General features: G+C 47.7%; 1 protein-coding gene across 7 annotated transcripts in view; it reads left to right on the forward strand.

The window, feature by feature from the left end:
- Positions 1-15,702, forward strand: part of GGPS1 (geranylgeranyl diphosphate synthase 1) — a 227,267-nt gene that overhangs the window by 169,165 nt on the left and 42,400 nt on the right. For 5 of the 7 annotated variants that reach the window (XM_089690003.1, XM_089690004.1, XM_089690006.1 and 2 more), the window contains one exon: positions 14,210-14,280. The exons of 1 other annotated variant lie outside the window; for it this stretch is intronic. In XM_089690003.1, the coding sequence (XP_089546129.1) occupies positions 14,210-14,280 (71 nt within the window). Of the gene's footprint in view, positions 1-11,594; positions 11,834-14,209; positions 14,281-15,702 lie in introns of those variants that run through there. One more of the 7 variants, XM_089690009.1, reaches the window with a different exon arrangement.

The following is a 15,702-nucleotide window of genomic DNA, read 5'->3' on the forward strand; positions in this document are numbered from 1 at the left end:
TCTCTTCACACTGCTGGTGTGTTAAATTTTTTGACATAGGGTGCTGGCAGATTACGGGCCTCCTATAGCTGCTGCCAGGCCCCTAATCTGCCATGGGCCCCTATATACCGCCTCCTCATGCTGCTGCCAAGTTCAGAGTCTGTCATGGGTCCCTGTACGGCCTCCCATTGCTGCTGTCTCCATCGCCACACTCTGCTGCCATGTGCCACTTTCAGGTCTCTTCACACTGCTGGTGTGTTAAATTTTTTGACATAGGGTGCAGGCAGATTACGGGCCTCACATAGCTGCTGCCAGGCCCCTAATCTGCCATGGGCCCCTATATACCGCCTCCTCCTGCTGCTGCCAGGTCCAGAGTCTCTCATGGGTCCCTGTACGGCCTCCCATTGCTGCTGTCTCCATCGCCACACTCTGCTGCCATGTGCCACTTTCAGGTCTCTTCACACTGCTGGTGTGTTAAATTTTTTGACATAGGGTGCTGCAAGATAACGGGCCTCACATAGCTGCTGCCAGGCCCCTAATCTGCCATGGGCCCCTATATACCGCCTCCTCATGCTGCTGCCAAGTCCAGAGTCTGTCATGGTCCCTGTACGGCCTCCCATTGCTGCTGTCTCCATCGCCACACTCTGCTGCCATGTGCCACTTTCAGGTCTCTTCACACTGCTGGTGTGTTAAATTTTTTGACATAGGGTGCAGGCAGATTACGGGCCTCACATAGCTGCTGCCAGGCCCCTAATCTGCCATGGGCCCCTATATACCGCCTCCTCATGCTGCTGCCAAGTCCAGAGTCTGTCATGGTCCCTGTACGGCCTCCCATTGCTGCTGTCTCCATCGCCACACTCTGCTGCCATGTGCCACTTTCAGGTCTCTTCACACTGCTGGTGTGTTAAATTTTTTGACATAGGGTGCAGGCAGATTACGGGCCTCACATAGCTGCTGCCAGGCCCCTAATCTGCCATGGGCCCCTATATACCGCCTCCTCATGCTGCTGCCAAGTCCAGAGTCTGTCATGGTCCCTGTACGGCCTCCCATTGCTGCTGTCTCCATCGCCACACTCTGCTGCCATGTGCCACTTTCAGGTCTCTTCACACTGCTGGTGTGTTAAATTTTTTGACATAGGGTGCAGGCAGATTACGGGCCTCACATAGCTGCTGCCAGGCCCCTAATCTGCCATGGGCCCCTATATACCGCCTCCTCATGCTGCTGCCAAGTCCAGAGTCTGTCATGGTCCCTGTACGGCCTCCCATTGCTGCTGTCTCCATCGCCACACTCTGCTGCCATGTGCCACTTTCAGGTCTCTTCACACTGCTGGTGTGTTAAATTTTTTGACATAGGGTGCAGGCAGATTACGGGCCTCACATAGCTGCTGCCAGGCCCCTAATCTGCCATGGGCCCCTATATACCACCTCCTCCTGCTGCTGCCAGGTCCAGAGTCTCTCATGGGTCCCTGTACGGCCTCCCATTGCTGCTGTCTCCATCGCCACACTCTGCTGCCATGTGCCACTTTCAGGTCTCTTCACACTGCTGGTGTGTTAAATTTTTTGACATAGGGTGCTGCAAGATAACGGGCCTCACATAGCTGCTGCCAGGCCCCTAATCTGCCATGGGCCCCTATATACCGCCTCCTCATGCTGCTGCCAAGTCCAGAGTCTGTCATGGTCCCTGTACGGCCTCCCATTGCTGCTGTCTCCATCGCCACACTCTGCTGCCATGTGCCACTTTCAGGTCTCTTCACACTGCTGGTGTGTTAAATTTTTTGACATAGGGTGCTGCAAGATAACGGGCCTCACATAGCTGCTGCCAGGCCCCTAATCAGCCATGGGCCCCTATACCGCCTCCTCCTGCTGCTGCCAGGTCCAGAGTCTCTCATGCCATGTGCCACTTTCAGGTCTCTTCACACTGCTGGTGTGTTAAATTTTTTGACATAGGGTGCAGGCAGATTACGGGCCTCACATAGCTGCTGCCAGGCCCCTAATCTGCCATGGGCCCCTATATACCACCTCCTCCTGCTGCTGCCAGGTCCAGAGTCTCTCATGGGTCCCTGTACGGCCTCCCATTGCTGCTGTCTCCATCGCCACACTCTGCTGCCATGTGCCACTTTCAGGTCTCTTCACACTGCTGGTGTGTAAAATTTTTTGACATAGGGTGCTGCAAGATAACGGGCCTCACATAGCTGCTGCCAGGCCCCTAATCTGCCATGGGCCCCTATATACCGCCTCCTCATGCTGCTGCCAAGTCCAGAGTCTGTCATGGTCCCTGTACGGCCTCCCATTGCTGCTGTCTCCATCGCCACACTCTGCTGCCATGTGCCACTTTCAGGTCTCTTCACACTGCTGGTGTGTTAAATTTTTTGACATAGGGTGCTGCAAGATAACGGGCCTCACATAGCTGCTGCCAGGCCCCTAATCAGCCATGGGCCCCTATACCGCCTCCTCCTGCTGCTGCCAGGTCCAGAGTCTCTCATGCCATGTGCCACTTTCAGGTCTCTTCACACTGCTGGTGTGTTTAATTTTTTGACATAGGGTGCAGGCAGATTACGGGCCTCACATAGCTGCTGCCAGGCCCCTAATCTGCCATGGGCCCCTATATACCGCCTCCTCATGCTGCTGCCAAGTCTAGAGTCTCTCATGGGTCCCTGTACGGCCTCCCATTGCTGCTGTCTCCATCGCCACACTCTGCTGCCATGTGCCACTTTCAGGTCTCTTCACACTGCTGGTGTGTTAAATTTTTTGACATAGGGTGCTGGCAGATTACGGGCCTCCTATAGCTGCTGCCAGGCCCCTAATCTGCCATGGGCCCCTATATACCGCCTCCTCATGCTGCTGCCAAGTTCAGAGTCTGTCATGGGTCCCTGTACGGCCTCCCATTGCTGCTGTCTCCATCGCCACACTCTGCCATGTGCCACTTTCAGGTCTCCTCACACACTGCTGGTGTGTAGAATTTTTTGACATAGGGTGCTGGCAGATTACGGGCCTCCTATAGCTGCTGCCAGGCCCCTAATCTGCCATAGGCCCCTATATACCGCCTCCTCATGCTGCTGCCAAGTCTAGAGTCTCTCATGGGTCCCTGTACGGCCTCCCATTGCTGCTGTCTCCATCGCCACACTCTGCCATGTGCCACTTTCAGGTCTCTTCACACTGCTGGTGTGTTAAATTTTTTGACATAGGGTGCAGGCAGATTACGGGCCTCACATAGCTGCTGGCAGGCCCCTAATCTGCCATGGGCCCCTATATACCGCCTCCTCATGCTGCTGCCAAGTCCAGAGTCTGTCATGGTCCCTGTACGGCCTCCCATTGCTGCTGTCTCCATCGCCACACTCTGCTGCCATGTGCCACTTTCAGGTCTCTTCACACTGCTGGTGTGTTAAATTTTTTGACATAGGGTGCAGGCAGATTACGGGCCTCCCATAGCTGCTGCCAGGCCCCTAATCTGCCATGGGCCCCTATATACCGCCTCCTCATGCTGCTGCCAAGTCCAGAGTCTGTCATGGGTCCCTGTACGGCCTCCCATTGCTGCTGTCTCCATCGCCACACTCTGCCATGTGCCACTTTCAGGTCTCCTCACACACTGCTGGTGTGTTGAATTTTTTGACATAGGGTGCTGGCAGATTACGGGCCTCCTATAGCTGCTGCCAGGCCCCTAATCTGCCATGGGCCCCTATATACCGCCTCCTCATGCTGCTGCCAAGTCCAGAGTCTGTCATGGGTCCCTGTACGGCCTCCCATTGCTGCTGTCTCCATCGCCACACTCTGCCATGTGCCACTTTCATTTCTCCTCACACACTGCTGGTGTGTTGAATTTTTTGACATAGGGTGCTGGCAGATTACGGGCCTCCTATAGCTGCTGCCAGGCCCCTAATCTGCCATGGGCCCCTATATACCGCCTCCTCATGCTGCTGCCAAGTTCAGAGTCTGTCATGGGTCCCTGTACGGCCTCCCATTGCTGCTGTCTCCATCGCCACACTCTGCTGCCATGTGCCACTTTCAGGTCTCCTCACACTGCTGGTGTGTTGAATTTTTTGACATAGGGTGCTGGCAGATTACGGGCCTCCTATAGCTGCTGCCAGGCCCCTAATCTGCCATAAGCCCCTATATACCGCCTCCTCATGCTGCTGCCAAGTCCAGAGTCTGTCATGGGTCCCTGTACGGCCTCCCATTGCTGCTGTCTCCATCGCCACACTCTGCCATGTGCCACTTTCAGGTCTCCTCACACACTGCTGGTGTGTTGAATTTTTTGACATAGGGTGCTGGCAGATTACGGGCCTCCTATAGCTGCTGCCAGGCCCCTAATCTGCCGTAGGCCCCTATATACCGCCTCCTCATGCTGCTGCCAGGTCCAGAGTCTCTCATGGGTCCCTGTACGGCCTCCCATTGCTGCTGTCTCCATCGCCACACTCTGCCATGTGCCACTTTCAGGTCTCCTCACACTGCTGGTGTGTTCCATTTTTTGTCATAGGGTGCTGGCAGATTATGGGCCTCCCATAACTGCTGCCAGGCCCCTAATCTGCCATGGGCCCCTATACCGACTCCTCATGCTGTGACGTTGCAACAAGGTGGAATTCAACCCTACATATGTTAGACCGCCTTTACGAACAGCAAAAGGCCATCACAGATTTCCTGATGTTAAAAGCAGATAAAGGTACTCCCTGTGTAACTTAGATGTCAGCCATTGGCAGCTCATGCGTGACACCTGCGCTTGCTCAGGCCCTTTGAGGAGGCCACGCTATTCGTGAGTCGGCAGGACTATGGGATGAACGACGTCATTCCTCTGTTGCACGTCCTGGAACAAATGCTGTTAACAATGGCTGGTCAGGGTGCGGTAGACGTGGCGCACAGATCTCAACGCCACATGGCCCCTGTGGGGGCAGGACTGGAAGAAGAGGAGGAGGTAGAGGAGGACATTGGTGCTCAGGAATTATTGAGTGAAATGGGTGGTTTTTCCACTCAGCGGACAGGAGTGGAGGAGCAGGAGCATCTGGTAGAGGAGGAGGAAGAGGAGACAGAGGACCTAGACGCACCGTGGCAGTATGCTGTGGAGATGGAGGCAGGGAGTCCCTCGCATTCCTTGGCACAAATGGCCCATAGCATGCTCGGTTGCTTGCGTAGCGACAGCCGAATAATAACCATCAGACAGAGGGATGACTTTTGGCTGTCCACCTTGTTGGACCCTCGCTACCGTTCAAAAATGGTGGCCTTTTTCACACCTGCTGAGAGGGAGGCCAAAATAACGTACTATAAAAAACACCTATGTAGTCAGCTGGTCTCTGCCTGTCTGCGCCAACGTCCATCCTCAGACACTGTGGGCCCTGTGCGCTCGTGTTCCGCTGCCATGGCAGCAGGGGAGGGGTGGGGTGGTAGGAGCAGTGGCAGCTCCACCAGCAGCGGCTGCCTCAGTCTGCAGTCGATGATGAGTAGCTTTCTTCACCAGCGCAGTGAGGAAACTACTAACCAGCCGCAGCAGCAGCAGCAGCATCAGGTGGACCTGGAGCAGGACCTCAAACAACAGGCTTAGGCCTACTTGGACAGCACCCTGCCAACCGAGGTAGACAATCCCCTTGACTACTGGGCAACGAAACTTGACCTTTGGCCCCAACTAGCTGAATTTGCCCTTGAAAGGCTGTCATGCCCGGCCAGTAGCGTGGCATCGGAGCGCGTGTTTAGTGCGGCAGGAGGTATTGCAACTCCGCGGAGGACACGACTGTCCACCCAAAGTGTGGAGAGACTGACGTTTGTGAAAATGAATCAGGCGTGGATTAGTCTGGATTTCAAACCACCAGTTCCTGACACAACTGACTAAATCCGCCATGAATCATGCCCCAAACATGTGCCACTTTCAGGTCTCCTCACACTGCTGGTGTGTTCCATTTTTTGTCATAGGGTGCTGGCAGATTACGGGCCTCCCATAGCTGCTGCCAGGCCCCTAATCTGCCATGGGCCCCTATACCGCCTCCTCATGCTGCTGCCAAGTCCAGAGTCTCTCATGGGTCCCTGTACGGCCTCCCATTGCTGCTGCCTCCATCGCCACACTCTGCCATGTGCCACTTTCAGGTCTCCTCACACTGCTGGTGTGTTCCATTTTTTGTCATAGGGTGCTGGCAGATTACGGGCCTCCCATAGCTGCTGCCAGGCCCCTAATCTGCCATGGGCCCCTATACCGCCTCCTCATGCTGCTGCCAGGTCCAGAGTCTCTCATGGGTCCCTGTACGGCCTCCCATTGCTGCTGTCTCCATCGCCACACTCTGCCATGTGCCACTTTCAGGTCTCCTCACACTGCTGGTGGGTTCCATTTTTTGTCATAGGGTGCTGGCAGATTACGGGCCTCCCATAGCTGCTGCCAGGCCCGTAATCTGCCATGGGCCCCCGTACCGACTCCTCATGCTGCTGCCAGGCCCGTAATCTGTCATGGGCCACTGTTGTCGCTTGTTGGCATATTCCGCTCGTTCAGATGCTCCTTCTCCTGCTACTCCTCTTCACGGATTCCGTCAGCAGTCTTTCTTGGAATCCGTTTCCAAGAGACAACAGTTTGCGAGCACGCACCCGACGGTGCAGAAGCTGAACGTCCTCCTGTCCAAGTTGCTGCTGCCAGGCTCGTAATCTGTCATGCGCCCCTGTACCGCCTCCTCATGCTGCTGCCAGGTCCAGAGTGTGTCATGGGCCCCCGTACCGACTCCTCATGCTGCTGCCAGGCCCGTAATCTGTCATGGGCCCCTGTACCGCCTCCCCATGCTGCTGCCAGGTCCAGAGTGTGTCATGGGTCCCTGTACGGCCTCCCATTGCTGCTGCCAGGCCCGTAATCTGCCATGGGCCCCTGTACCGACTCCTCATGCTGCTGCCAGGCCCGTAATCTGTCATGGGCCCCTGTACCGCCTCCTCATGCTGCTGCCAGGTCCAGAGTGTGTCATGGGTCCCTGTACGGCCTCCCATTGCTGCTGTCTCTATCGCCACACTCTGCCATGTGCCACTTTCAGGTCTCCTCACACTGCTGGTGGTTTCCATTTTTGTCATAGGGTGCTGTATGGCCTCCCATTGCTGCTGCCTCCACCGCCACACTGTGGCTCCACACTCTGGTTTTGGCCCCGTGACTGCCCAAATGAGTGAAGTGTGCGGTGATTCTAAGATCGACGGCACTCATCTGCATGTCATACTGACTGACAGTATTATTTCTCTTCCCCAGCAGACTCCAAGGGCATTTAAATTAAAGGTACAGTGTTCTGCACTAATATTAAGTCTCTCTGAAGCCTAGAAACACCCTTTTTTAAGTTAAATTCACAGCGAATTTATTCGACTCGAATCGAATATTGTCCACGAATTCGCCGAATCAGTCGAATCGAATTTTTCATTTCTTCGCTCATCTCTAGTTATGACCGAAATGAGAAAATATTGTTTTTAAAAAAAAAAAAAAAAATTTCTTCAAAAATTCTTTTGTTTATAGCGCCAAAAATAAAAAGTGCACAGGTGATCAAATACCACCAAAAGAAAGCTCTATTTGTGTGAATAAAAGGACTAGCACAGCGCTGTATAGCAAAAAAATGGTGTAAATTTCAATATCTATACCATAGTTTGTAGACGTTATAACTGTCACACAAAGCAATCAATATATACTTATTGGGATTTTTTTTACCAAAAACATGTAGCAGAATACATTTTGGCCTAAATTTATAACTAACTTTGAGTTTACTATATATTTTTTATAGCTGAAAATAAAAATTGTTTTTCTTCAAAATTATTGGTCTTTTTTTTTTATAGCGTGAAAAATAAAAAGCGCACAGGTGATCAAATATCACCGAAAGACTTCTCTATTTGTGTGAAAAAAAGGACGTAAATTTCATTTGGGTGCAGCATTGTATGACCGTGCAATTATCAGTTGAATTAGTGCAGCACCGAGTAGCAAAAAGAGGCCTGGGGGTAAATCCTCAGGAGTGCAAGTGGTTAAGGAGCGGGACCGCTCTGTAAGGACAACCAATCGCTCATTCAGCTGTTAGCGGGGTTCCCCTGCTGACAGCTGAAGTGTAAACAAAAGAGTTGCCGGCAGGTTTCAGTAATTTGTATCCACAAGTACAAAATAAAAAAGTATGAGTACTCGCTGTAAAAATAATGTTACCTGTGCATCCCTGATTGTAAGCTGCAAAAATAATACATTTTTGGGGTTTATTACCACTTTAATATTCCTGGGGCCCCATTATATCAATTTTAAGAATTCTATTGTTTGTACATAGTAGATTGCAAGCAATGTATTGAAAGTGATAATGTACCTTTTTATTTTTGCTGTGTTCCCAGATTTTATTCTTGTCTAGACCTATAAAAAAAAATATATAATCTTTAACTTATTCAAAGAACTAATAAGACTTCATCTTGAACATGCAGTTTAATTTTAGGCACCAGTTCCCGAAAAGGATATAGTGCAAAAGAAAGGGGGGGGGGGTCTTTGCATCTGGAGGAAAAGTTTTAAACTTGACATCTGGAAAAGGTTCCTCACAGTTAGAACTATGAAAATGTTTAATAGACTTCTTCCACAGGAGCTGGTTCTAGCCAAATCAGTAAACTTCTAAACAACTTTTTAAAAATGAAAATTTGGAATGTTGATCAAATGTGTCCAATTACCTTTGTGAATCAGGAAAGATCTGTTATTGTGTTAGAGCAAATCGGACCTTGCTTTAACAGGATCTTTAGCATTCCTCTGGCTCAACCTTGAGTGTAGGGTTCTGAGAATGCAAGTTGTTTGTATTGATTCCTTAAAGAGAGCCTTAAAGAGACAGGACTCCATTGTGGAATAAAATGGCGGAGCTTGTAAAACTGCTTTTGTTGGCAAATACTAATCAGCAACTGCAAGAGGCAAATCACTTAACTGCCTGACCGATACAACAGTTGACTGAAGACCACCATCTCCTTAGAAGGACAACAGCAAGTAAACCTGTCTCTACAGCAATGATGACCGGCACTGGCAAAAAAATGTTTTGTTTTCCCAGGATCCCAGTGATACCCTATTTGCTCCCCGAAGGAAAGCTAATCTGCGAAATTAATTACAGGTTAGTCAAGTTGAAAAAAACAATCTCGTTCAGCCTATACCATTATGTCCATATACAGAGCCACATACCCACAGTTGATCCAGAGAAAGGCAAAAAACCCTGATAAAGCATGCTCCAATTTGCTCCTTAAGGGGGAAAAAAATTATTTCTGATCCCTTGAAGTGGTATTAAACCCAAAAAGCAAACTTATTTTATTGCACTTTGCCAGTTTCCTAAATGTGATGGTTGCATTAGTTTTCTTTTTCAGGCTTTCTTACCTTTATTTTCACCTGGTGATCTGGCCAGTAAGTTTTTTTTTTTTTTCTTTTTTTTCAAGAGAACACGCTGTCATGCAAATTTAGCAGTTATAGGGATGAGACAAATAATTTACCAATGACAGGGGTGCTTACAATGATCAGTTGTTATTTCTTCATGTAAAACCTTTATACCAAAAGAAAAAAACTGTTGCTGTAACTGCTTGTGTAACTGTAGTGTTATCTGGAGTTTAGATTCAATTTGTTAGTACATCTAACACTCCCCTCCCCCAGACTGACAATGCTGCTGTCCAAATGTGCCCCTGCACTCCTTCATCCATAGTGGAGGCACTTTAATACAGGATGTGTGTTACTGACCAGATCACCAGGTGAAAATAGAGGAAAAAAGCCTAAAAAAGAAAATGAATGCAGCCACCACATCTATTGATTGCTAAGCTGAAATATATAACATTTTTCACTTGGGTTTAATACCACTTTAAGGCAAACTCAAAATCATTGCCACAGCAGTGGCCTGGAATGGGGCTGTGTATACCATCTGCACTCTTCAACCAAACAATTGCAAGCAGTCTGCGATTGAGGTAACCTGCAATTCACACATTGTTAAGTTGGTCATAGATGGATCGAATCTCAGCCGGTTCTGCAAGAACAGATCAAGATTCGATCCATCTGTTGGTATGCTAATTGTACCCAAGTCAACCAATCGATTGACTTTGGTACAACCAGCATGTCGGATTTTTAGCATGTGATTATTACCAGAGGCTATATCCACTGTCAGGGCTCTGGGTATGACCAGAGGTGTGTGGACTGACACGGAAACGCAGGCTTCAGGTATAGAGTAAAACAAGACAATTTATTAAAAGACTAAACAACACAAACGCAGTGCAAGGTAAACATAACACAGTGCAAACAACCCAACCTCTAACAGATAACCATATATACAAATCAAACGTAGTCGGGCAGGCCGGGTCGGTAGCAAACGGACAAACAGGGTACCAGGAGCGAGCGGAAGAGTGGTCAGGAATAGGCGAGGTCAGGACAGGCGCAGTTTGTTCAGAGTCAGGATCAAGGCAGGAAGCAGACAGGATGCAGATACAGGGGCTCATGGGAAACATACACCAAGGCACTGATCACAGGCCTGGTACTGCTTAAATACACCTCCTGCAATCAGCCTCAGGTGATGGCCTGATTGCAGGAGTGAGATTCTGGCTGCTGAGAGCACCCGTTGGCCAGCCTTGGTACTGCAGCCCACAAGGCAGGTGAGTCCCACCACCATTGGCGAGTCCATTTCTGACATCCACTAGCAAAAATCATTGTGTTCCCTCAGAAGGGACAGCTCCCCATGCAGCCCCTCCCGCCAGGAGAACACAATAGCTCCGCGGGAAGGATTCCCCCATCAATGCTGATTGTGTTGATGGGGGAATCGAGTAATTTTGTTTTCTGCAACCATGGGAAAATCACATAATCTATGGCTTGTCTCGCTCTTGCTAATTACCAGAAAATAAACCTGTTGTGTGAAGAGATTGTGTACCAAACAGTTTGCAATAGGGAGTGTTTGGTTTTTCAACACCATTCCTAGCACAAAATGACTTTTACTTTATCAATATATATGAGGCTGTTGCCGTATATTGTTTTCAAAGATTCTAGCTAAACTAATTTTGTTTATCAGTTTACCCATTTGACACCCGGCCAATAGCCGTATGGCGTCCGTAAAAATGCACTAGCTTTCCGGGAGACCGCCATTTGGCGTACTCCCGCACATGCGCAGTTCGCGCGCTTGCAGCCATGTACCTCGGACACGGGCGATGACAGATCTGAGTATCGGCCCCGTTGCCCGTACCATGTGACCTGCTGTGACCAATCACAGCAGGTCACATGACAGTTGTATACAATGGATGGCTTCATTCATGCCATCCATTGTATACTAGTGTCTAGCTGTGAATGGTCACAGCTAATCACATGCACATGTCATGTGATTAGCTGTGGCCAAATTACAGCTAAGCACAAAAAAAAAAAACTAAACCCTGAATGAATCGATGTCATTCAGGTAAATGCTTGATTATAGCAAAGTAATTCTTTGCTATAAGCAAATTGTGTAAAAAAATAAATAAATACTGATCACTTCCCCTTCGCTCTGATGAAGTGTATGGACACGATACGCTTCAGGGAAGTGCCCCATACTATTGTACATGTACCACAAGGCCAGCTGTTGAAATGCGGCCTAGCTACAGTTCTGAAAACCAACGTAAGTTGTTTTTATATTTACTATTGATGTTACCCCTGAATAAAGACGTTATTACACTATTTGAGGCCTTCTCTGCGGGCTCTTTATTCCTTTGGGAGCCTGTGTTTTGAAGGTGCTTTGCTGTGGCTGGGAGCTGTGTATGAAAAAAAACCCTCTGGTGGTTGTGACTGACATCTCTGGAGCCTGGATGTTTCACTCAGATGGATGACACCTAGTGGTTACTACACTGATGACACCACTTCTTTCCAGTACTATACATCCTGAGCACCAGGAGCAGGTCTTAAAAGTTCCATGCGCATTACTTTGCGCTATCTGGTTAGTGCAATGTTTGTCTTTTTCCACCACCACGAAAGCCACAAGCCTATGTTATATGACATATTGTGACTATGTGCACATATCACCATAATCATCTCAGCTCATAGAGACTAAGCACTTTATAGAGTTTATATTGGTTCTGTTTTTTCTGACTTTATTGGGGTTTTATTACCCATTCTCACTATCACGAAACTTACTGATGTATTTTATTACGCACTGTTTGGACTTTATGCACACATTTTGGATTCATTCCGGTTTCATTAATATTCAGTGTGTTTTATTGTGATTCTAAAGTATTTTTATGTTTTTTATGCTATTAGCGCTGCATTTTTATTTTTTATTTACTGTCAGTACTTCAGGATTGATCAATATTCAGATCTATACCATAGTTTGTGAACTCTATAACTTTCCTACAAACTAAAAAATACATCCTAATTTGGGTTATTTTCACCAAAGACATGTAATAGAATACATCTCGGCCTAAATTCATGAAGAACAATTATTTATTTGCAAACTTGTATAACAAACAAAGAAAAACATGTTTTTTTTTCAAAATTTTCTGTCTTTTTTTGTTAATTTAGCTAAAAATAAAAACCCTGGCGATGATTAAATACCACCAAAAGAAAGCTCTAGTTGTGTGAAGAAAATGATAAAATTTTAGTTTGGGTACAGTGTTGCATGACCGCGCAATTGTCATTGTCAATTGTCATTCAAAGTGAGTGCTGACACCTGAAAAATGGCCTGGGCAGAAAGGTGTAAAATTGCCCAGTATTGAATTGGTTAATTCATTAAGAAGGGCAATTTCTTTTCCATATTGGTTCTGGTGCCATTGTTTACTTTTAAGTTTCATATAAGAGTATGATAATTAAGTGTTCATGGCAAGACCACTTACTGTTATCTCACATGTATATTCTTATTATTATAGCCAAATTTACCACCCTAACTCCTCCCACAGTTTTTACACTACATAGACAGTAATATACCGAACCGTGCGGATTGTTCCCGATTGGTGTGCTATTACTTTGTGGAACATTTCGACGAATGGTTCATGAAATATCTGCGTTTTTGTGGTGAAATTGGTCCCATAGGAATGAATGGCAGAATGTTCAAAACTAGAGTGGGAGCTGACAAAAGCTAGAGTGTGAGCTGAAAAATCAGGACATGATTTCTAAACTGCCATCACTCCCTAATTTTCAAGCCCACCTACACAAATCTTATATAAAAACGTTCAGCTATCCCTGCTGTCACTAGAAATATCCACAGCTAAGCCATAGTCCTGAAAGTTTTCACAATCTGACCATTTGTTTGCAACTCATGCTGCCCATTGACATTCATTGAAACTCCACTGTAGCCACCTCAAATTTGAAGGGCAATTTCTAAACTGCGACTGTGCCTTCATTTTTAATATTTCAGAGACATACTATGCATCAAAATGTAGGTCTGGGTCTTATGATTCTCACAATATAAAGCTCTTCGCTGTAGGATTTATAGTTTTTAAAACTACGACGCCAGTGAAGTGAGCAATTTGGAGCAGTTTGTTTTTAACCGCTCTTCTCTGCCCTATTTGAAATCTAATTTTGAATTCGTGACAGTTTGGCCGGCTTCTGGTTAAAGGTTTGGAAATAAGTTTTCTACAGTAGAGAGTATTTGAGGTGATAATGCTGCTAATGTTTTTATAAATGTATGTTTTAATGTATCTGTGAAGCACTTTGGGCAACAACATTGCAATTAAATGTGCTATATAAATAATTGAAAGTTGAAATGCATTTCTCACTCTATCAAACTTGCCATGTGCACTTTTTAAATTTGATCAATCAATTGGTTAGTGTAATGTTTACTATCTTTACTCACTCCAAACACTCCACACAGTTACTCTGCCCACTCCATAAAGTTACTCTGCCCAGTCCAACCTTTTCACAGTTACTCCAGCCACTCCAACCACACAACAGTTACTCAAGCCACTCCGCCCAGTTACTCCGCCCACTCCAGTTGTAGACTACTGGTGGAGGCAAGAACACTTCACACAATTTCCCCAGAAATTGTAGATTTTCTAGTTTAACCTGTTAGTGTTAAAACCATTTCTTTCCTATTGTTATTATATTTTGACTTTGTTAGTGGGAGTTGCCTCAATTTAAGCAGCTTCCAGTGTTTTGTTTTCCTGTTATCTGTCAGCCCCAAAATAGGTTCTGTAGATGCAATAAATTTTTGAACTCTGTTCAAAACAAAACAAAAAAAATCTAATAAAATTGGTTGAATTTAGCATCCCCCTTATATTGCCCATGATAAATGTATATTCTTTGTTTTGTTTCATATTTTTTTACAAACGAATATATTTCATGACCTTTGTATGACACATTTTTTTGTTGGCAATTATAGGTAAACAAATTAGAACAAAGTTGTCTCAAGCCTTTAATCATTGGCTTAATGTGCCAGAAGACAAAACACAGGTATTTTCTTTTTCTCCAATTATGTAATGTTCTGATTTATTTTCCTTTATATGAAAGCAAAACATGAGGTTGTCATTAAAAGGTCATTATGGGGTTTTATTTAATTTAAAACTGTTTGTAAAATTTTCAGGAATGTATTAAATCAAATATAGGAAACTATTTTATTCTAAAAAAATGATAAATATATTTTCTAAACGTAAATTACATTGCACAGATAACCTCAAGCCTTTGCTTTGTACTGCATATAGATATGCATATAGAGAACTATACCCCTGTAACGGAAGCGTAGGCAGGACAGAGCACACGGAGAAGATGGGGAACACACAAAACTTTATTGAAGCAACAAAATGACAGACACTCAATGGGGAAATGGCAGGGAGGGTGATGTGTGCGCAAACCAGGGACGATTCCAGGCACGGGGGGTCTTCGGCGACAGGCAAGCAATCTCCCCCCTAGGCTTGGGGCCTCAGCCGAGCTCCCTCCGTGACTGGACAGCGGATTGGAGACGTGGGCAACCTACCCCTGGGCAGGGGTCTCGAGCAACAGGCGGCAACCTACCACTGGGCAGGGGCCTCGGGCAACAGGCGGCAATCTACCCCTGGGCAGGGACCTCGGGCAACAGGCGGCAACCTACCACTGGGCAGGGACCTTGGGCAACAGGCGGCAATCTACCCCTGGGCAGGGACCTCGGGCAACAGGCGGCAACCTACCACTGGGCAAGGGCCTCGGGCAACAGGCGGCAATCTACCCCTGGGCAGGGACCTCAGGCAACAGGCGGCAATCTACCCCTGGGCAGGGGTCTTGGGCAACAGGCGACAACCTACCACTGGGCAGTGGCCTCGGGGACTCAACGGGACTTTAGCTGGGAAGTCTGGCCTCAGCACAGCTCTCACCCAGCTTTCTAGGGACATTGGGTTCACGGGGACTCAACGGGTAGCGATGGCTCAAGCACTCAGGGGTACCACAGGTAGCTATATTCCAGGCACGCTATGGGGCGGTTCAAGTAAGGGTAGTCTAGGCGTGTAGTAGGGCAGTGCATAACACAGGCGGTTTTTTCCCAACAGGGACAGTTCAGGACACGGGTGGTCAGTGCACAAACAGTGTGGCAGTTTGGAACACGGGTGGTCGGTGCACACAGCGGGGACAGTTCAGGACACGAGTGATCAGTGCACACACCGGGGACAGTTCAGAACACGGGTGGTCAGTGCACACAGCAGGCACAGTTCAGGACACAGGTGGTCAGTGCACACAGCGGGGCAGTTCGGAACACGGGTGGTCGGTGCACACAGTGGGGATAGTTCAGAACACGGGTGGTCGGTGCACACGGTGGGGATAGTTCAGGACACGAGTGGTCGGTGCACACACCGGGGACAGTTCAGAACACGGGTGATCGGTGCACACAGCAGACACAGTTCAGGACAC

The sequence above is a fragment of the Staurois parvus genome, unplaced genomic scaffold (genome assembly GCF_062004578.1).
Source record: "Staurois parvus isolate SC_StPar_1 unplaced genomic scaffold, SC_StPar_1.0 ptg000509l, whole genome shotgun sequence".
NCBI classification, from domain to species: Eukaryota; Metazoa; Chordata; class Amphibia; order Anura; family Ranidae; genus Staurois; species Staurois parvus.